This window comes from Pelobates fuscus, chromosome 13 (genome assembly GCF_036172605.1).
Source record: "Pelobates fuscus isolate aPelFus1 chromosome 13, aPelFus1.pri, whole genome shotgun sequence".
Taxonomy (NCBI): domain Eukaryota; kingdom Metazoa; phylum Chordata; class Amphibia; order Anura; family Pelobatidae; genus Pelobates; species Pelobates fuscus.
In genome coordinates, this window is record NC_086329.1 from 32,756,181 (window position 1) to 32,779,300 (window position 23,120).

The following is a 23,120-nucleotide window of genomic DNA, read 5'->3' on the forward strand; positions in this document are numbered from 1 at the left end:
ACAATTGTTAGTTTTTTTTCCCCCCCTTTAAACGAAGGGGAAAACACATCCTATAATTTACAATATACAGTGCTTAAGGTAAATTGATTTTGTTTCTTTGGTTGGCACATTATGCGTCAGTTTTACATGTAATTTTGTTTCCCCCCCCTTCCTCCCCACCCACCCACAACCCAAAGAACTGTCTACTGTGGCAAAATTTCAAATGATTCAAAACAGTATGACATGCAGTAACCAAAATGTCTCAAAAAGAAAAAAAGAAAACTAAAAACAAAACATCTTTCTACATTGAATGGAAAGACATGTAAGAAATGTTAGCATTTTTCCCAGAATGTTTAACTACTCAAGGTCTAAATCTTGACACAGCGTTAAGGATTAAAACTTACCACTTTACCAGGCCTTGCCCATGTGCAAATAAATCCTTCCTGACAAGCAGTGACTATACAGTCTTCAAGAAAAATAAGCACAGTCAGTCTTTCATGTGCTATCTTTTTACAGATAAGAGGCTCTAACAAAGGAACGTCTTCCATTCGGGGGCAGAGAGGGGTCCCCAAAGTTTTAGCTGGGTCCGTTTTGTTTTTTGTAACTATGTTCAGTTTGTCACTGCTCTTGCTAGATATATGTCCCATACTGTGGTTTCTTTTGTGGTCCTTGTCGTGATGCCTTTCCTTGCGGTCGTGAATGGAGAGAGTAGCGAATTTACTGACTCCAGATGCAATGGCACTATCCACACTGCTTTTGCTTCCAGTGTTGGATACAGCGGAATGAGGGAGGCTGTTGGACCTGGGAAGAGGAGGAGGTATGGAATTGCCTGGAGTCGTGATGCTGTTGCCATTGGTTCCTGGGTTTGAACCACCACTTCCAGCTGGAGGACTTGTAGCATTCATGACATTTGTATGTGTCCTTGTTCTTGAGAGTGGCTGATGTGGAAAAAGGATATCTTCTGTAAGGTCCCATAAGCACAGCTGTGTATCTTGGCCTACTGAGCCAAATCTATAGGTCACACTAACTGGACGACTGTCAGTAGAGTTCCTTTTTGACAATCTTGACTGTGTGCTGTTAGCTCGGTCTCTTCCGAAACTAAGCAGCTCTTGGAAATCTTCATCGCTTCCACTAAACTCCATTGGGTCACTTTCTTCTACACTAGTGGTATTGGGATCAAACGCCACAACGCTGACCCATGATTTATGTCCCTGTCCCCGGGCTATTACACGGCAGTCAACAAATGACCAGACAGTTACCAAGTCATCCTCTCCACCAGTTACAATATACTTTCCATCAGGGCTCCAACAAACACACAACAGTCCGCCAAAATAGCTTTTCATTGTACCATGCAATTCCACGGAATCAAAATTAAAGACTCGAAGGAATCCATCTTGACTGACACATGCCAAGAACTTGCCATCGGGGGAAAATGCAAACTCATTAAGGGCACCTTCTCCAACAGTCCATTTCAGCAGAGGGTTTCGTGTGGATTTGCTCTTGCATGTGTGCACTGCAAAGTTTTCGCCTTGCTTAAGTAGCTGGTAATGGGGTGCTGTGGTACCACAAGTGTGTTCCACATTATATAAGTACATATTTCCACTGGAATGAGCCACAAGAAAGAGGCTTTCTGAGCCTGGAACCCATTTTACACACGTTACTCTGGACTTGTCAATTAGTCTCTATTAAAAAAAGAAAAGATGAGAGAAACAAAAGTATTAAAAAAAATAAAAAATAAAAGTGTTAAAGATATCACCAGACATGCAATAAATCTGTTAAAAACCCTTTGCCTATTTCTAAGCTTAGAAACAAAAATGCATGTACAAGATTTACCCCTTTTTCGTCAAATATAATGCACTTTAAAAATAAAACCTCAAAAGAAAAACTAAGCCAAGTTATGCAACATGACCACTATAGTGGTTATGTAGTCTAGACTGCACCGACACTATCTCTAAAGGATGGTTTGATAGAACAGATAATATGGAAGCCATTATCCAAGTCCGTTTCACAAACTTGGATAGCGGTGACTGGTTATGTGTGCTGTGCCAACCGGTCAACAGCACTCTTAACCAATTATCTGTCGTAATTTTGCTTGGTGTGTTCGTTCGCCTTTAAACGTAAAAGCTCCCCAAGAGGATCAAATAATGCCCAATTTCATAGCAGGTTGTACTTGTCAGCACATAAACAGCCAGAAATCAAATAAAAAAAGTAAAACAACCCACAAACATTCTAGGAGTCCACAGTTTTAGTTATAACCTTGTCTACAATTGGTGTCAACTAGCACATGCTTTTAAAGTTTAAATCAATTATGAGGAATCTGAATACGTTACACAAACATTCCGGCAATAAAACCAGGCATGGTTAGACAAAGACATTGATATTATGTGATCATAAGTATAAGAAAAATACAGAAAGATATCCAATTTTCCTAGATCATTGGATTTCATTTCCCCCCTGCTGATTAATAGATGCTATTCTTACCCAACTTAATGCCATTGCAGGTCTCGGAAGCCTGAATAGCTTAATGGACCTAAGCTAAAAAATAAATGTTAATACGAATTGTGTATGCTGAGCATTTACCGAACACGCCATGTCCAGAATATTTCATGTAGTACTGCAAGCCTTACCTGGAAACATTTGTGAACTGAAGCCAAAACATTGCATTTCATGAACCCATCCCCATTTAAAACTACGTTTAAGGGGGACACTACAGTCCTCTAAAGTCTTAAAGCTTGCTGAAGTGCTTTAGGGGCTTATTTTGAAAATGTGGCAATTTCCTAACATTATATAAGGAGTCTCCTAAAAATTAGATTTATTTCTGTAAGCGGACATATTACTAGCTGCATTGCCTTTCTAGCAGAAAATCAGATGAAGTCTTGTTTACCACTTGTTAAAGTGTTTTAGGAGACAAGTGTCTTTTTTACACAGGTGAAAAAAAAAAAATAAATAAATAAAGTGCCAAGTTGCATTATCACATCTTTCAGACAACCAGGAAGATGTTCTTCATTCCAGTACAAGGTGAAAAGCATTGGACTGGCCAGAGATCCCTAAATACTGATGAGTTACCAGTGGGAGGAGTGGATCTACAGTAAGGAAACCCTTTCGCTGTTGGATTAAAGAAAAGTAATCCTTAAATAGGAAGAGGGCTCAGGAGATTCACCAACAATCCAGCTTTGTGACGTTACCAAGCGTGCCTTTAATTAAGGCACTTGGCTGTATTGAACACCAGCTACATCACATGAAACCTAATGGGAATCTGTCTAGTTTTTTTATTTTTTACATATCACCAGAATGAATGGAATACCACACAACGTGCAGAAAAGATTTTAGGAATTTCTAAATTTTTGAAAACTTCTAGATTAAAGCAAAAAACAAAAACTCCACATCTGCTTTCATGCAAGCATTTAAATATAACCTAAAGATTGCACCTTTAACATCAGAAAATTAATACATTTACCTCGCTATGCCTTGTGGCTATACGCAGAAAGTGGTTGCCAAATCTTCAAAAGGTACACATACACCTCAAATAAAACCCTCTAAGCAAACAGATGGATGTAAACATGGAAGCCATGTATTTAATTTCAGGAAGGACAATCCTCTGGAAACCCGCTCATATAGATCACAGCCCTATTTACCAAAGCATCATAATCCCACTTTCAAATATGATATGGTGTATACCAAATAGAAGCATGCTGGAGAGTTGGATCCCTGAGGAATTTTTTGTGGTGTGCACCAATAAAGGGTGCAGATCAATTTAAGAGCTCCCTGAGAAGCACAGGGGAACTGTGAGAGCTCTTAAACCGATCTGACCCCGATACAGGTGCAGACCACAACATTTCTTAAAGTGAAATGGTACATTACCAAGTAAGGAGGTCAAAAGATCTCCTTACCAGCTCAAAGTGTGGCCTCTGTCCAAACCAGGGCTCTAGGCGGCAGCCTATACCTCCTAAAGGGTAATTGGGCTCTGTATGGGGTCCACTACTCACAAGTGGTACACAGCTAACTTTACAATATACATTTGACTATAAAAGCAGCTCAAACATGCTTAAAAGCAGATGGAGAGAATGACATCAGAAGAAAGTATTAAGAAAAATGTTTTATGATAATCCTAATTGAGACTGGCTGTCAAAACAGACTTTTTTATGCCAAGATTATTTTAAAGGGACACTATAGTCACCCAGACCACTTCAGCTCAATGAAGAGGTCTGGGTGACAGGTCCCTCAGGTTTTAACCGTTCAGATGCAATCATAGCAGTTTCAGAGAAACTATGTTTACATTTGGGGTTAATCCAGCCACTAGAGGCGCATCTGCGACGCTGGAGGCGCCTTTCACCTCCATAGGAAAGCATTAAGAAATGCTTTCCTATGGACACTTTGAATGTGCGCATTTGGCTCCAGTGACAGACAGGGGAGCTGACGTCGGACAGGGGAGGTTACCAGCGCCGAGGGAGCCCGGCGCTGGATTAAGGTAAGTGGCTGAAGGGGTTTTAACCCCTTCAGCGCCACAGGGGGGGGACCCTGAGGGTGGGGGCACCCTTAGGGCACTATAGTGTCAGGAAAACCGCTTTGTTTTACTGACACTATAGTGATCCTTTAATAAAAATAAAAAAAATTAAGATTTTTTTTTTTTTAAAAAAACCCACAAAAAAAATAAAACCCCTTTCAAAACAAAGTTTAAGGGGTTGCAATAAATCCACTGTTTCTATATAGACAGCTCAACTTGTATAATTTTGCCAAACAACTGTTGTTTATGCATTACCCATCAAGATCAGGTTTGTAAAACTCAACAAAAACGCTCACAATCCAGAGTGTAACACAGTTTTCACGCAGTAGCTAGGACAGATATTGGACTAACCTCTTCATTAAACAACTTGCTTGTTTCCTTTTTAATCGGATCTATAAGCTGAACTTGGCCCGCAGAGAAGCCCACGAGTAGAGAAACACTTTCTGCCGTGGCTGTGAGATGATTGAAGTCATGACAGGTCGGCTGTGTTCCTTTATATATTCGCTTGTCTATCGGTTTGCTTAAATCCGCAGCCTGAGAAAAAAAGAAAAAAATTTATTTAAAAAACAAACACAGATAAGATATATGAAAAACCCAAAAATATATTATGTTAGCTCTATGGCACTTTTGTCAACATTTATCTGCACATTAAAACAGCAAATGTAATTGCCAAATTAAATTAGGGATAACTGCCTTTATAAAGTGTGCTCTGGTCTATGTGTTGCCAGCAGGGTCTTTGATGTGTGCAACTGCAATTGATTGTCAATTAGCATATTACAAAGCGGCTCATTTAGCTCAGCCCACTGTATTTTTGATTTTCTGGTCTAGGTGAGCAGACATGAAGGATGTTTGGTTACATCAGGGGTACATATGCCATCATAAAAATTCCTGAGGATCACTGCCTGTCTATTGCCTTATTTCCTTTTTGTTAGTTGTGAGAGAAAACATCTAAGAAGGTTAGAGTGTAATGGTTCTTGTTTAAAAGATAGGCTATCCCTTCAGTCTCACAATTGTAAATTTGCTTTACTAGCAGACTACAACGGATCTAGTTTTGATGCATTTATATAAGTAATTTGCTTTGAATACAAACATGTAAAAGCAAGCCCATGGGTCGTATTGTCAAAAGCCACCAAATTAAAAGGCATCTTAAGAGAAAAGTTTTTATTTATATTTTCTATTCCAGACATTTTGGTAGATGCACAATACATACAAACAATTTACAATGCCAATAAACTGCACCTCGATATTTGTATACAAAGAGACAACAAGCATCAACAACCAAATATGAGGAGTATTATTACAATTTAAGAACATCTAAACAAATTTTCATTCACCCTCTCACATAGGGGGGCATTGGGTTGAGAAGCAGTCAAGGGCTCTGGAGCCAATAGGAAAATACATGGCACACACTGATCCTGGAACCATCAATAACATTCTACACAAAACAACACTGACTTCAAACATACATCCCTGCACTCACTAAAGAACCAATACTCCAAACAGGGATAATATGGGATTCGGAGTAACAGAGACCTGGTTGGTAGGTTTAAGTTTGAAATTCTGAGCTCTGACACAATGAACTAAATAAAGGGAGTGCACAGTAACACAAATAAAGTTACAAATACAAATTAATAGCCCTGTTAAAATGTATGAACAGCATTTTTCAGCAGTCAATGGGGAAATAAGGGACACTACGGCCTAAGCATTCTTAGAATTCCTAAATTCTGTATTTGGCCCATGCTCAAACAGCATTTACTGCACTTAATTCTATTATTCACCCTGGTCGTATTGCCAAAATACTAGATCAAACTTAACTACTCATATGACCTTACATAAAATTATTGAAAGAGAGGTGAAAAATTAAAATACTGAAAAAAATTCACTGCAGAGTATCCATGCATGTTACAAATATATTCAAAAAGGAATTGGAAAAACAAACAAACTGATATCAATGCCAACGACACTGACCATCCCTGTTTTACAATAAGTATGTACTAAGGCCTCGTATGCTAGCGAAGCATCATGGGAGTCCAAGTATTTACTGTTCTTGTTGTAAAGGCATAACCTGACGTACATAAAAGTTCCATTAGACTGCAGTTTCAGCAGCAGTTCTGAATGCATTGTCAAGGTCAGTCTTCTAAACACGTGGATATTGCTATGGAGATCTACCCATACAAGAGAGGAACATGATTCTAAAAAAAAAAAATATTGTGCTTAACCCATAGAGTTCCAAAACTATTCAACACCACAGTGTGATTCCAGACCCCTTCACAAAATTTATATTACCCAAAATTTTTAATAAAACAAAAAAATTGGTTAAAAAAAAAAATAAGCAGTCATATAATACCAACAATATCTAATCCTTCTTGAAGTAAAGAACATTCTCTTTTCCCCGTTGAAAAGATTTAAAAAGGAAACTCTAAACAATAAAACCACTTTATTAAAATGAAGTCCCTGTCCCTTTTTAGAAATAGCTTAAGACATTCAGAGTGCCACTAGGGGCACTTCCTCAAGGCCTTTTTTGATGGTCAACAATGCCTGTAATGTTTTTCTGTTAAAGATGGGCCACGGCACAGGGTCAGGCTCTGCCGTCGGGGGAGACCTAATGTGCGCCAATGGCCACGCATTAATGCATTAGAGCTTGCAAAAAAATCTGACACCGTTTTACATTGCAGCACTAAGTGCAATAGTGACACAGCACCCAGACCACTTTAATTAGCTGAAGTGGTCTGGGTACCTACAGTGTCCCTTTAAGCATTGGATTGGACCAGATCTCATCGCCACTGATGATCAGGCTAAGAGAGAAGTGTGTCTTGTGCTGGGTTACAGGTACATTTTATTTCTACAACAAAACTAAAAAAGTAAAAAACATCTAAGAGATACATTTATTATTTTTCGTAATGATATATAACTTGTTCCAGCATATAGCATTTTTAAAAAAATTCAATACAATTAATATCACAACTAGGGTCATATACGAAACTCTGCTATAGAGAGTTAAGAAGAGACGGTGGGAACACGTGTTTTCATGTTAAATGAGATTAAAAAAAAAATTTAAAAAACACAAACTGGTCGGCATGCGCAAAACAGGCATACAAGAGCATACACAAGAGCTCATACTCTGGATATATCTGACCTGGACCGGCTAAAGACTAACCAAGTATCTGCCAAAATTATCATCACCAAGCCACAGAGGAGGAACAGTCTACAATCCATAACGAAGAGAGTCATATTTGGGACTGGATGTTTTCCTTTTTCAGCAGAACATATTGGTGAGATCGATCCATATACAATAGTGTGTACACACTGGTGACTGTATATACATTTTTTTCATTCATTTTTTTTTGTTTCATTTTTCAATTTTTCTTTTTTGTTTTTTCTTTTTTCAATTTTTTCATTCATTTATTCTACCATTATTGTATATACTGTATATATTTTTCGGTCCATATTGGTCTATATCCCGGGTTGAGAATTTCTCACACCACCACAACGTTTATTATATCTATATGAATTTAACTCTTGATTACCTATATGAATTTAACTCTTGAAAGGATATCGTGTATTTTACATGACATCACACTGGTTGCCATAGGATACTTGTCATTTACAGTATCCATCTTTTCATTCTTTTTTTGTACATATCTATAACTTATATGAAATTGTTTCACTATCCATGATTAAATATGTACTATTTTTTGCCTTATTTTGAGTGCAGTGTCATTTATTGTATCATACATATATAGAAGACTTAACTGGCAAAGGCCCATAATGGCATCTATAAAAGGAACCAATTGGACTAACACGAGGACCACTACACAAATATTAGTCTATTAAATAGCGGGAATTCCAAAATGCCATGGGGAGTGAGCAAATAAGCATCAGGAGTGCTTTATAAGGACACACTGTTTTAAATTCTGTAAACACCACAACATATCAGGGTTGCTGCCATGGGCAAGGCATCTTATGCACAAAATTACAATTTTATATTGCAGTTCAGTTGAAAATGTTATTAGGCTTTCGGTGCAAAACAGATCTGTTTAGAAAGGGAAATGAGTCAGTAAAAAAGGTGAAGCCTTCAGAAATATAAAATACTCAATAGGTCATGAGCAGCAGTATGAGCTAGGGTTTGTATAAAAGCAACCTTTACATATTCAGTTCTCGTTTTCTGTAAAGGATTCTTCTCAATAATCCCCTAATTCGCTCTGGTTCCTAATGGGCCCTGTTGCTAATGCTTTCTGCAAATCCACAGAAGGGGAGAGAGATGAAATCCACTGGCTGGTGGACCGTAAATCGGATTGCAGATCAGTGGCGGAGTCAGTCGGCAGCCAACTGTCATCATTCCTACTCTGTGAAACTAAAGCATATTAAAAGTTAAAATGTTAAGCCAAAAAGCAAACTGCTTAACACATACTTCACTCTCGTACGTTAGTTCTAATAGAAAACCAGGCTATGTAACAGAAACATGTTTGCACATATATATTATATATGCAAAGATTGTCTTGAACAGCTGAGAAACATACATACGCACTACACTCACGTCAAAAGTCAGATGCTTTATGTTGGATATTTAAGAGATTAATCCCGGGTTTGAAAAATGCCCCTAGTATTTAGATTTCAGGCAAAAGTTTACATTAGCAACAAAAACGAATAATTGCATGTGTTATGGAGAGAAGTTTGTGGGCTAAGATTGATGACACAAACCAGTATGGGAGGCTTCTAACTGGTGGAGCGCACTTTCTGACTGCAGACCACACTACTCAGCTGCTGAGAATGGGAGAACACACACACACACGCGCACACACGCACACACACACACGCGCACACACACACACGCGCACACACACACACGCGCACACACACACACACGCGCACACACACACACACGCACACACACACACACGCACACACACACACACACACGCGCGCACACACACGCGCGCACACACACGCGCACACACACACGCGCACACACACGCGCACACACACACACGCGCACACACACACACGCGCACACACACACGCGCACACACACACGCGCACACACACACGCGCACACACACACGCGCACACACACACACACACGCGCACTCTGGGCAAGTAGCATTTCAATGGCCAAACACAGTGTGTGTGTGTATAGAACATCTATACATCTCAAATACACACAAGTCAATTCCTGCCAACTGTATCCCTTTAATGACATTAAAGCCACTCACATGCATACATTTATACAAAGATTCACTATGTAGTTCTGTCACCATAAACTAAACTCTCTTAGAGTTTCTAATCTTTCAGAGTCTGTTCTTTTCTGATCTAGTTTTCTTTACAACGCAAGTCAAAGTAGGAACTACTTTGTCTTATGCATTTTTCCTACACTTGACAATGGGTGGAGCTTAATGCAAGCACTACTTCTTTTGTCAAAATAACATATCTTAAGCTCCACCATTTGCCAAACGTAGGAAAAATACACTAGACATTTTAGGTTTTAAAGAATAATAGATCCGAAAAAAAAGATTCTGGAAGAGGAAACAATAGGAGAAAGGTAAGGGAGGTGACAGCCACTTTTAACTGCAATACAATAAAATTATTAGTTTCTTCACAGTTGTATACTGCCAGAAAATAGATCTGCTGGATTCTTTTGCTAATGTAATACGGCGTGAGCAATCTTTACACAATGTGGTAGGAGAGCACACCTTAACGGCACTTCTTTCGAAGACTTTATATATGTTATGAAAGCAAAGAGCACAGTTTAAATATTACACTGATACACTGGCTAATTGTAATAAAAGCAAGCGGTTTATAGAACAAGAAATAGCAGGAAGCATGGGCACCACAGCGATATAAACACAGGTTTATTTTTCCATCCAAGTAAACAAATCATTCTGAGTTCATGTAATCGGCTGATACAGCAAACATGCTTTTGCTGGCCTTAAAATATAAAGTCCTATGCTACTAGGCAGGCCTTAAAAGCTACTCGACACTGCATGCTATTGGCATGTAATTAATACCATGTTTAAATCCAATTAACCCCCACCCCCCCTCCTTTCTATTAAACTACAATTTGAAGTCAACTAAAAACTAAATAGCAAAATTTAAGCTAAAATAGATTTTGAGGGGGGGCCAGGCGGCCATGCTAGCAGGCTGCAAGTCACTACAGCTCCTGGGGAATTCAGCTAATATTGGGCAAATACCTACTAAATTCAGCCTGAAACACCCTGGAAAATCGTGGTACAAGTTCCTGGAGTGTCCCGCGGTGCAGCTAGAGCACCTGAAAATCGGGTGGATCTGGGTCCTGGTGAGATGCTCTGGGGACTGCCCAGGAGGGGAGTGGGGCAGACGGCCGCTACCTTGCTTTCCATCCCAGCTAATGACCCACAACACAACTGGAACCCTCCCGGCCCCGTTACATCTCCCCATCTCCCCCCCTCCCCCCCCCCCTTGGGCAAACATTCATAAGGTGATCCTGGGCGACGACCGCCAATGGCTACCACGCAGCCTCAACAAAATGGCTGAACGTGATGAGACTACCCCACAGGCCGCGCTGATGCAGTCCCCACACACACCACGTAGCCGAACCCATAAACAACCATGGACTGCAAATGTGGTGGAGAGGAGAAGACGACAGCAAATAACGCTACTGCCTATTCACACTGCAAGCCCCAAGCGAGAGCACCTCACTTCAACCTCCTAACAACAAGATCGTGGGCCGCCACTGGAGGAAGGCCCGGAACAGACATCCCCTCGCAACAGAGAAAAGAAAAGCAACGCTGGTTAGACATGGAACAAGTCCACACGCCAGAGTTGTAATGGTTGGGAGATACCCTGGGGCTTAACCCCTGTAATTGCAAGAAGAATAGTGGACTAATGGGTGGCAAATATGAACAATCTGCCTCCCAGAGAGACCTGGTATCCTTATGGAGAAAAGTTGCTCTGCAGTAAATCAATATATAAATAGGGCGCAGAGAGCAAAAACAAAAAACTCTTTAATAATCCCTCGTAGGGGAGAAACTAGACAACAGCTCTGCTACACAGCTACCCACACCGGGACACTGGTCTGCACAGCGCGACTATACTCACCCCACGACTTGGTAACACGACCCTCGGATACTATGCCCGGTGGCAGGCAGTCGGAACTTAGTGGACTTTGGGTGCCAGCGGGGTATATCCCCAATGCCTGTGAGAGGATACTTAACAACGTGCACGACACAAGTAACGATAGCGGTCCTACCTCCCCACAAAAAAAAAAAAAAAAAAAAAAAAAAAAAAAAAAAGACATGGAAGGCACAAACCGCCTCGCCAAAGGACACTCTGGCGGCACGCACCGCTACACGGACATAAACGTTAGTAATGTCTCAGACAAACCTGCAACACCCTTACTACCACAGATGATGACCCAATGTGCCGCGCTCTGCCCGGTGGTACCTTATCGTATCTTACTTTATTTTGTAATACTCTACCTAACCTTCTTTGAATAATCATCCTAGTTAAAACTATTTGCTAGAAATAAACGTCTGTTTTTAACTAAGCCTGTGACCCTACAACATTACAGTAAAGTCGGAATGTATATCTGAATTAGCATTTAGTAACTGAAGCGTTGATTTAACTTGTGCATTACTTACTTTAAAAATGTGCAATGCCTCTAATGCCATAATGAGGTTCTTATGTATACAGTGTTCAGTTCAGTTTGCTCCAGCTATTGTGGCACAGCAAACATGCTTGTTAACCATATGCACAAATAAAATAAAGAATTAAAAAAAAAAAAAAAGATTTTGAAATTATGTTAATTATACAGTACGGAGATCTTGCAAAAAGCAACATGACTTGCTAAGGTACAGTGTAGGGATCGACCGATATTGATTTTTTTAGAGCAGATACCGATATTCTGTGAACTTTCAGGCCGATAGCCGATATTCTGTACATTTACCATTTTGGAAAATAAAAACTATTTCTAAAAGTAAATGCACAAAATATACATGCCACGTGTAGTGGATGCAGTGTGTTTAGACAGGGGAGCTGTGTGTGTTGTGGATGCAGTGTGTGTGTGTGTGTGTGTGTGTGTTGTGGATGCAGTGTAGTGTGTATAAAATAAAAGCAGAGTGTTTGTGTAGTGTGTGGGTAGTGTGCGTAAAGTGAATGCAGTATATACTAAATGCAAAGTGTTTGTGTGTGTATATATATATATATATAAAATGAATGCGTGTGTGTGTGTGTGTGTAGGTAGTGAATGTAGTGTGTTTATATAATGCAGAGTGTGTGTTTGTGTAGTGTGCATTATATAAACACTACACACTGCATTATATAAACACACTACACAAACACTGCATTATATACACAGTGTGTTTGTATAGTGTGCGTATATAATGCAGTGTGTTTGTATAGTGTGCGTATATAATGCAGTGTGCGTATATAATGCAGTGTGCGTATTTAATGCAGTGTGCGTATTTAATGCAGTGTGCGTATTTAATGCAGTGTGCGTATTTAATGCAGTGTGCGTATATAATGCAGTGTGCGTATATAATGCAGTGTGCGTATATAATGCAGTGTGCGTATATAATGCAGTGTGCGTATATAATGCAGTGTGCGTATATAATGCAGTGTGCGTATATAATGCAGTGTGCGTATATAATGCAGTGTGCGTATATAATGCAGTGTGCGTATATAATGCAGTGTGCGTATATAATGCAGTGTGCGTATATAATGCAGTGTGCGTATATAATGCAGTGTGCGTATATAATGCAGTGTGTTTGTATAGTGTGCGTATATAATGCAGTGTGTTTGTATAGTGTGCGTATATAATGCAGTGTGTTTGTATAGTGTGCGTATATAATGCAGTGTGTTTGTATAGTGTGCGTATATAATGCAGTGTGTTTGTATAGTGTGCGTATATAATGCAGTGTGTTTGTATAGTGTGCGTATATAATGCAGTGTGTTTGTATAGTGTGCGTATATAATGCAGTGTGTTTGTATAGTGTGCGTATATAATGCAGTGTGTTTGTATAGTGTGCATTATACACACACACACACTATACAAACACACTGCATTATATACACAGTGTGTTTGTGTATATAATCGAGTGTGTGTGTGTGAGGGGGCATTTTTTTATTAAATTATTATTTATTTTAATTTTATTATTATTATTTTTATTGTCCTCCCTCCTTGCTTGTTACCTGGCCAGGGGGGGGAGGTATAGCAGTCCCTGGTGGTCCAGTGGCATTGGCTAAGTTGTGGGGGGCGGGCAGCAAGCGTTTACTCACCTCCCAGCAGCTCCTCCAGCTCCCCAGTGTAAGTCTCGCGGCCAGCGTGCCGCGCGGAGCGTTGCCACAGTAACCCATGGCAACGCTCTGACGGCCGCGGGTCTCACGAGACTTACACTGGGGAGCTGGAGGAGCTGCTGGGAGGTGAGTAAACGCTTGCTGCCCTCCCCCCCCAGGACCGCCGGGCTTGTAATGAGCCTGGCGGTCCTATGAGGTATTATCGGCAATATCAGTATCTGAATTGGCCGATACCGATATTGCCGAAAATACCGAATATAATCGATATAATAACCGATAATCGGTCGATCCCTAGTACAGTGCAAAGCTAAATTTATAAAACAGAAACAATATTTTTAAAAGCCACACCACACGCAACCCTTTGTAGAGTTCTATTCACCATCAATAATTAGGTGTACTTTAGCTTTAAAGATAAATTTCAATAGTTTCAAAAGTGCCCAACCCAGAAGCTTCAAAATAAAAATGTTAAAGCCAACTTAATGGAGCTGCAGAGATAACATGACATCACTGGAGAATGTGCTAGTAAATGTTTTTTTAGGTTGAAATTAAGTTGGAGTATTATTTCACTATTGAGAATAGTGAGGGGATTATCTCAATCCTACCTTCAATGACTTTTCCAACTTTTGCATTAACAATCCAAGCACTTGTCCTTTATGGTGCGCTTAGTGTTCCTTTAAATATATCAAACTTGTTCCGATCTAGACAGAATTCATTGGTTGGAAGGGTCAGCTAACGTCCCCCAACAAATAATTTTGTATATACACAGGCAAAATGAAAGTTACACTATAGCTTATTGTATTTGTTCAGGTGAGTATAATCATTCCCTTCACGCATTTTTGCTGTAAACTTTGTCTTTTTATTACAGCCTAGGGATACCTCCATTGGTCACTCCTCAGATGGCTGCTGGAGGTGCTTTTAAAACGATAGGGTCAGGAATACATGCTTGTGTTCCTGACCCTATAGTGTTCCTTTAATATCACTAATGCTTTAATGATATCTGAAGATGGGCATAACCAATGGCAACTGGAGGATCCAAGTAACATTTTTGCTTAAACGCATACAGAAATGCTTACACTTTTGGGCAGGGTCTAGCTGCACCCCCAGCACTCTGATTTAGGCAGCCTGGAAATTTGCTCCATGTAACAAGCAGTCCATAAAAAAAAAACAAAAAAAAAATAAAAAAAATAAAAAAAATAAAAAAAAAAACAACACACACACACACACACACACACACACAAAAAAAAAAAACCTTCAGCAGCTTACCTTATTCCAGCGCCGGGCTCCCTTGGCGCTGGTGACCTCTCCTCCCCCGCCGATGTCAATGCTTTTCTATAGACGTTGCAGATGCGCCTTTAGTGGCTGTCTGGAAGACAGGCGCTAGAGGCTGGATTAACCCCAAATGTAAACTCTGAAACGGTTATGTTTACATGTGAAGGGTTAAAACCTGAGGGACCTGGCACCCAGACCACTTCATTGAGCTGAAGTGGTCTGGGTGACTATAGTGTACCTTTAAGTAAAGATTCCATTGCAGGTACAAAGGTTGAATTTTTATGACATTCACAAAAGGTATAAACATAAAGGGGCGCACGCTAATTACCATAATCACATCATCTTAACGTACCAGTTTGACCAGAAATGGGAGTTCCCAAGGAACCGGACACACTTTGATTAAACGAATTAGCTGAAAGTAAACATGTTTTTACCCAAAACTAGTAGACTGTCCCAGCTGCCTACTAAAACACAATAACCACTACAAATCGGATGCAGTGGTGGTAATGGTGCATAGACAGCCACTTAATAGGTTTTATAGATGGCAGGGGGAAGGAGGGGGGAGCGTCTGACTTACGCAGTCATATTAACAAGGTTTGTGAAAACACCAGGTCTAGGATGAAAGAGTAATTCAGCACATCAAACCAAGTAATTCAAAAATCCTCAAAACATTTGTGTTTACAGAACTGCTTTTAAATGGCACATTAAAGAGAATACAAACCACCTTTTGTTTGTCTGTCACACCATCTGGCAAAAGTAAGTTATGGATAAGCAGAAAGCACATAAGGACACAGTAAAGCATATACACAATTAAACAATATCACTGCCCATAACCCGCATGAGTGCAGCCTCTGTATTCTCAATCAAGTTGTGATGAGACCCAGTGATATCCAATTAAAAACTAAACAGCCAAATATAGCTATAAAATGTCCCAGATAGATTTGGTACATACATGATCATAGAACACATTTAAATGCTATAGTCCTTTTGGGGTGAAAAGTAAGGCTTCACATATTTAGGGGCCAGACACAATACCACCTATAAGACATTGGGGGCTGCAAGCTGAGGTTAATCAAATATTCTAAAGAGAAGTTATAAATATGTATTTTTCACAGGCATTTCCTCTCTTTCAGAGAATTGCAGGGCATCACGTGACTTAGTTCCACCACAGTAGGAGGCCAATCGGCAGGATACTCCATTAACAAGGTCTAAAATTATAATAGCAGCAATAACAGGTTTGTGTAACAGACATACGAGGTAGTGATGGCAGTCCTGTAACTGGCCAGAAAAGCCAGCAACCAGTCAGAAGATAAGCTTCAGAGAACTGATCTGATTAGTCCCATGCATTTTACTGTATCTGAAAAATTAGATAAGATCACATTGAATCGCTTGAAGATTTGGAATGACCCACTAGAAATCTTCATATGTTAATAAAAAATTACTAATGAGGTACAGGCAGCTTTTCAATAACTATAAAGAAAAACTAATTCTGATATGTTGAGGCATACATTTTATTTTCATTAGGGATGCACCGAAATAAATTCTGGGCCGAAACCGAAAATTCAGGATGCCCTTGGCCGAAAACTACTTTTCCCAAAATTATTTTAAAAATTAGTTTTTTCTATAATTTCATTAATATTAGACTTTTTAATGAATCCAATATGAAAAACTACAAGCCAATTAAATATTTAACCACACCTTTACTGAAAGTAACACACCAAAGTTGGCCAGAAAATATAAAAAATAAAAATCTATTAATCTACATTTAGTTAAGCAGGGTGAATTCATCTACACAGCAGTGAGAACAGTTTATGACAGTCCATTTTCAGCATCAGCTGTGTTGTCAAGTGAAACACTACAACACATGCAAACAAAAATAAAAAATTAAGTATTCACTAGCCAATACTTTGCCACCGTTTATGTCGAATGAAGGCATCCCAAGGTACACATTTGAAACCAAAATAGTAGCATACAAGTGTATACTGCCATTTTTTGGAATTTATATAGGTGGCAATTGCTTTAAACTTACTGGTATGTCTGTGCGCATGTCAAGGAACTAAAATTAACCCCAAAACCCAGGAGAGCCATCACACACTTGGACAGAGGAGCTGGCACTCCTTTCCTATCTGGATATTACAGCTCTAGATATGTACTACCCAGCCCTTTGTAGATTGTGTCCTACAGCTATCTGGGAACCACTCCCTGTAACGTGATTGGGGAAGCCGCAGTCAGGTCACTAGTGGAGGGAAGCAGAGCTAAAGCCATGTGGGGGGAATGGAGTAAGAGATAGCTGCCCCGGACTGAGGGGGATCCAGGGTCACTGGGGTCTGAGCCATTGACCCCCTTATCTATGGGAAAGCATTGACAGGTCTCTAGTTTTAACCCTACAGCTGAAAACAGTTTCAGAGAAACTGCCATGTTTCACTGAGGGTTAATCCAACCTCTAGTGGCTGTCTCATTGACACAGAGGGCAGACAGAGCTACAATGTAAACATTATAGTTCTATGAAACTGCAATGTTTTACATTGCAGCACTAAGTGCAAAGGGGACAGTGCACCCAGACCATTTCTATTAGCTGAAGTGGTCTGGGTGCCTATAATGTGCATGACGACCTATAATATTTTACATTCTTAGTCAAGGGGTTTCCGGTGTTTAGAGTGCCCCCTTAATATCTTTATTTTATAGATTAAAAAGGAATACCTTTGATGCAGGGGTGGTGTGGGGTTAAGCCGTGTAGGAAGCACCTAACGCAACAGGACTGGCTCTTTCACACTACTCTATTTTGAGAAATGCAGCATAGATTCACCTGTGTGAGCAGTACAATTATTGTTATAGGAAATGAGATGTTAAAAGAAGCTACACTGCCCAAGTGAGCTTCCTTTACACAGATTTCTGTGAGGACTTATCAAGCAAACAATACGTACACAATCTCTGATTAAACCGACATAAAAAGGGAAGAATAAAGTTATTTTTTATTACGTTGTCACAAGATAACTGAAGAGTGCTATATACACTCTAAACAGTATCACAAAGGAATAGATTAGCAGCCCCAGAACACCATTCTTTAACATTAAACAATGAAAGAGTAAGAGCCGACCAGGTAAGCTGCTGTAAACCAGTAGTAGCTGGCTCCAACTACAGCATCAGCTTCCAATGGAATGCCAAAATTAGACATACTACAACATCCACATGTACAGAACATCTGAGAATGCTTTAAATAAAAGTTAAGCAAAACACTGTGTAAAAGATCCTGTGCATTCGGAAACAGGCCACGTGCAATATTTCAGCCACTCCCAAGGTGCTGCACAGGTCCCAGCAACACTGGAAATCAAATAAGAAATGCCAAGAACAGGACAGCACAACAACATTGTAATCAGGGGTGCTTATGGCCTGGAACACTATAGTGTAACAGTGTCACTGTCGCCTGCCCCCCACCCAAATTGAAAATATGCTGGAAGTCCGTCAAGCGTCATTTCACAGAATTAAACTCTGTGAAACAGCAGAAAGTGCCCCTAATGGCTGTCTAGGAGACAGTCACTACAGTCAGTCTTAGCCCTGCAATTTAAACATTCTCTAATTCTGCTGTTTTCAACTGCAGGGTTAAGGGGACAGGGACACTGCATCCAGACCACTCCAATGAGATGAACTGGTCTGGGGGACTATAGTGCCCCTTTAAGCTGTAAATGAAAGTGACAGACGCAGTCAGGGAGACTAACTTTAACCTGACATATAAAGCCCATATGCAAAAAAAAAAAAAAATTAAAACATAACAGAGGTGTTCTGGACAGCATGGGATTGCACAAATAAATTGATAGAGTAGAAAAGTAAAATGCAAAAGCCTGCAGTTATATAAAACCAAAGAAAGGGTTCACAAATTCCCTTGTTTCGGGACACTATACCAGTTCTCCTGCAGAATAACTTTTTCATGAGTTATGGTTAAATAGGAATTTTCATTTACACATGAGAGTAGCTTCATTAAAGCCTCAATGCCAGCTAAGGGTTTTATTTTTCCCCACCATAAGAGGCTTGCAAAAATGCATTGGAAAGTCTTTATACTTAACCTTGCCAATGCTCACAAGCCAACACTGAAAGCACCTGGAACCTAGCAAATTATCACAATTCCAAAAAGAAAGCACCTGGAACTTTGATGCATCTTTCCACAAAGCCACCAAACATTCTGAATCAATGACAGCTTCATGAACCAATACACCAAACATCACCACTCAATGAAAGCACCAGAATCCTTACAGTTGCTCAGATCCCACAACTGGTACACTGCAGCCACTAAGATCCAACAATTTCTGCACCACAAATCTTGGAGTCAGCCATAACCATATTGCCAGCACCAGGAGACCTAAAGCAAACCAAGATCAAACAATGTCCGCAACCTTGTAGTGTGCCTCAGCCATACTGTCAGCTCCAGGAACCGTGCAGCCACTAATATCCAAGAATGTAATCACCGGGAACCCTGCAGTCGCTCACATACCGTTCGGTCATCTCTGGGAACCTCGTATTCTACTCTATCACCAAGAAGCCCGCAGGCCTTCAAATCCTATATGTTCATCCCCAGGAGACCCATAGTTTCTCAAATCCCATATGCTTAGCATCCACAGACCTGCAGTTTTTAAATGTATTACAGGCATTTATAAAGCACCAACATATTCCACAACACTGTACATTTGGGAAAACAATACAATATAAACAGACCGATATAAAATGCAGATGGCCCTGCCCATGAGCTTACAATCAAAGGTAAAATACAATTAAAGGTAAAATAGGGAAATGAGACAAGGAGGTAGTTAGCATTAGCAATACTACAGTCCCTCATTCTACAAACAGCAAGAACCAGGAACTCTGCAATGTTTATACACCATACGGGTCAGATCCTATACTACCAGCACCAGTAACACTGCAGTTCATCATACCCCATACAATCTGTACCAGGTTTGCATCAGCTTCTCATACCAAATTATAAAAGCACCACGAACCCAGCATCTCTTCAGATACCTTATTGTCCTAAACCAAGAACCGTGCAGCTCTTCACACCATGTTCACAAGTGTTATCAGCATACGCTCATATCCCATACTATCTGTACCAGGAGTCCAGCATCCCCGCATCAGGAACTCTGCAGCTCCTCACAACTCATTTAGTTAGAAATAAGGACCCTGCTGCTACTTATTTTTCTTACGGTGAACAACTGCAGGCCTTCCTACCCCATACTGACACCAGGAATCCTGCAGCTCTTCCTACTGCATGCTAGGACTCTGCAGCCCTTCCTACCCCATACTGGCAGTACCATGCAAGCCTGCAGCCCTTCTTGTCCCCTGCTGGCAGTACCAAGGAACCCTGCAGCCCTTCCTACCCCCTGCTGCCAGTACCAAGGAACCCTGCAGCCCTTCCTACCCCCTGCTGCCAGTACCAAGGAACCCTGCAGCCCTTCCTACCCCCTGCTGCCAGTACCAAGGAACCCTGCAGCCCTTCCTACCCCCTGCTGCCAGTACCAAGGAACCCTGCAGCCCTTCCTACCCCCTGCTGCCAGTACCAAGGAACCCTGCAGCCCTTCCTACCCCCTGCTGCCAGTACCAAGGAACCCTGCAGCCCTTCCTACCCCCTGCTGCCAGTACCAAGGAACCCTGCAGCCCTTCCAACTCCCTGCTGCCAGTACCAAGGAACCCTGCAGCCCTTCCAACTCCCTGCTGCCAGTACCAAGGAACCCTGCAGCCCTTCCAACTCCCTGCTGCCAGTACCAAGGAACCCTGCAGCCCTTCCAACTCCCTGCTGCCAGTACCAAGGAACCCTGCAGCCCTTCCAACTCCCTGCTGCCAGTACCAAGGAACCCTGCAGCCCTTCCAACTCCCTGCTGCCAGTACCAAGGAACCCTGCAGCCCTTCCAACTCCCTGCTGCCAGTACCAAGGAACCCTGCAGCCCTTCCAACTCCCTGCTGCCAGTACCAAGGAACCCTGCAGCCCTTCCAACTCCCTGCTGCCAGTACCAGGAACCCTGCAGCCCTTCCAACTCCCTGCTGCCAGTACCAGGAACCCTGCAGCCCTCCCTACCCCCTGCTGTCAGCCCATGCCGCCCTGTACAGACAGCTTTCCCCCCGCTGTTGCAGGATGAATGCCCTGCTTGCTGATTTCCCCCATTGCAGGGTGCACACAGTGTGACCCCCGGCCCCCCTCTCCCCACACGGGGCGATGTCACAGTCCCTGCATGGAGGAGGGGTCGGACCTGTGGCAGGTGACTGGGGCCCGCCCCGCTCCCTCGGGCCTACTCACCCCCCTCAGCCCAACCCCCCCCCCCGGGCCGCACACTTACCTTCCTGACGCCCTTGTAGATATAGAAATAGAGCTCCCGGCCCACATTGAAGCAGATTCGGTCCCCGTTACCGGACTGGTCGTTGACGTTGACGAACGAGACCTTGACCGGGTTGGAGCCCTGCGAGTTAAACGGCACCCGGTTGGGGCGGCTGTATTCGGAGTGAGAGAGGAGCTTGTACAGGCCTTCCCGGGTGGTAAACTGGGTCTTAATTTCGTTCATTTCCTTCCCTCCTCCCTCCGCCGCCATCTTGGAAAGCAGCTCTCATCCTGCCAAATACCCGGATCTGACGGAGTGCGCATGCGCCGGAGCCGCGGCCGAGCCCTCAGGGCCTCGCTCATTAGACAGAACGGCCTCTCGCGCGGTGGGCGGGGCCGTGCTCCTAGTCAGACGGGGCCCAGGGCGCCTGCGCGCTGGTGCCCGGGTTGACAGGTCCTGGAAAGTTCCACCAGCGCCCTCTAATGGTTGCTAAGGGGGCATTACAGGCTGTGATGTGCAATGCATGCATTCCCTATTTGCAATGTGACAAGCATTTTCACATATTAGGCCATAATTAGGCTGAGCTGGGAAAATAACGGACTTAAAGAATGTTTCCAGCTCAAGGTTTTAAAAAAAATTATGGTCTAAATTTTGTAATCCCCATGTCAATTCCTGTTATAGTCAATAGCACTGCTAGAGTACCATAGTGGCAAGAACCATACTTGGCTGCCATTTTGGAACCCAAAGCACGCTGCATGAGATTCAGAGTGCCTGTAATAAATCGAGATGGTAACGGGCGGACAAGAGCTTCAACCAACCCATCCATGCCTGCGGCCTGGCACATGCCATGGCAGTGCCACAGCATTGAAAACAAGAAACCCTACAACTGAAGCCACATGTACATGGCTAAAACGCATTCCCAGTCAGCAACCATGAGCCATGTTCTCATCATCAGGGAGGAGAAAGACCAGATTATGTTGCAAATCTGCTCGGTTCTATCTTCCTCCATCTTACAAAGACTTGATGAGGACCTCCGATGATTGAGAGTGGAGAGGCTGTTCTGTTTGTAATGCAGGACACAGCAAAATATTAGGCTGGTTATGACCTTTGTCCACCCTGATCAATTTCTGGTCTGCCCTCTGTAGATTTATCATAACCAGCATCAGGATACAAAAGACAATGCACCATGCTGGAAACGGTGGACCTTCTTACCAAGATGTCACCTGTGTTTTTCATATCTCCTAATATTGTGAGGTATGAAATCTGGAGGGGGTTGGTGATCCTAAAGGTTTGTGCTAGTGACACCACTTGCGTTACTAGTGACTAGTTTCCAATCTGAAAAAGAGGCAGAGCTGCCCAGTAGGGATGTGCATGGGCAAAAAATTCAGTTCTGTTTGGAAATTCAGGTAAGTAAAAACATTTGTCTGCTTCGGCATTCAGTTTGGCACTTTGGAACTGCTGAACTTCGGCGCTTCAGACATTCGTAAGGGTCCGAATGGCCTAAAATTCGTACGAATGTACATTCGGAACGAAACAAATTGCACATGTCTATTGCTCATTTAATTGGACAGGGAATAGTGAAACCGGATTGTGCAAGCATTGCATTGCACAAAAGGAATTAGCTAATTGGTCAAGATTCCTGTCATCATTAATGTAATTTTTCCTCCCTCTCTCTTGTTTTGCCACTTTTCAGAAATTCGAATCACTTCGGCACTTCGGTACTACCGAACTTCGGCACTTCGGCGCTTTGGTACTACCGAACTTCAGCGCTTCAGGACTTCAGCACTTTGGACATTTGTAAG

General features: G+C 41.8%; 1 protein-coding gene across 1 annotated transcript in view; it reads right to left on the reverse strand.

Annotated features, from left to right (window-relative positions):
* WDR20 (WD repeat domain 20) overlaps positions 1-21,651 on the reverse strand; it is a 33,526-nt gene extending 11,875 nt beyond the window's left edge. Inside the window, exons 1-3 of the mRNA XM_063438954.1 lie at positions 21,340-21,651; positions 4,835-5,017; positions 384-1,661 (exon numbers count right to left, since the gene is read on the reverse strand). Coding sequence (XP_063295024.1) covers positions 384-1,661; positions 4,835-5,017; positions 21,340-21,588 — 1,710 coding nt within the window. The 5' untranslated portion in view covers positions 21,589-21,651. The remainder of the gene's footprint in view (positions 1-383; positions 1,662-4,834; positions 5,018-21,339) is intronic.
* Between the last annotated feature and the right edge of the window lie 1,469 nt (positions 21,652-23,120).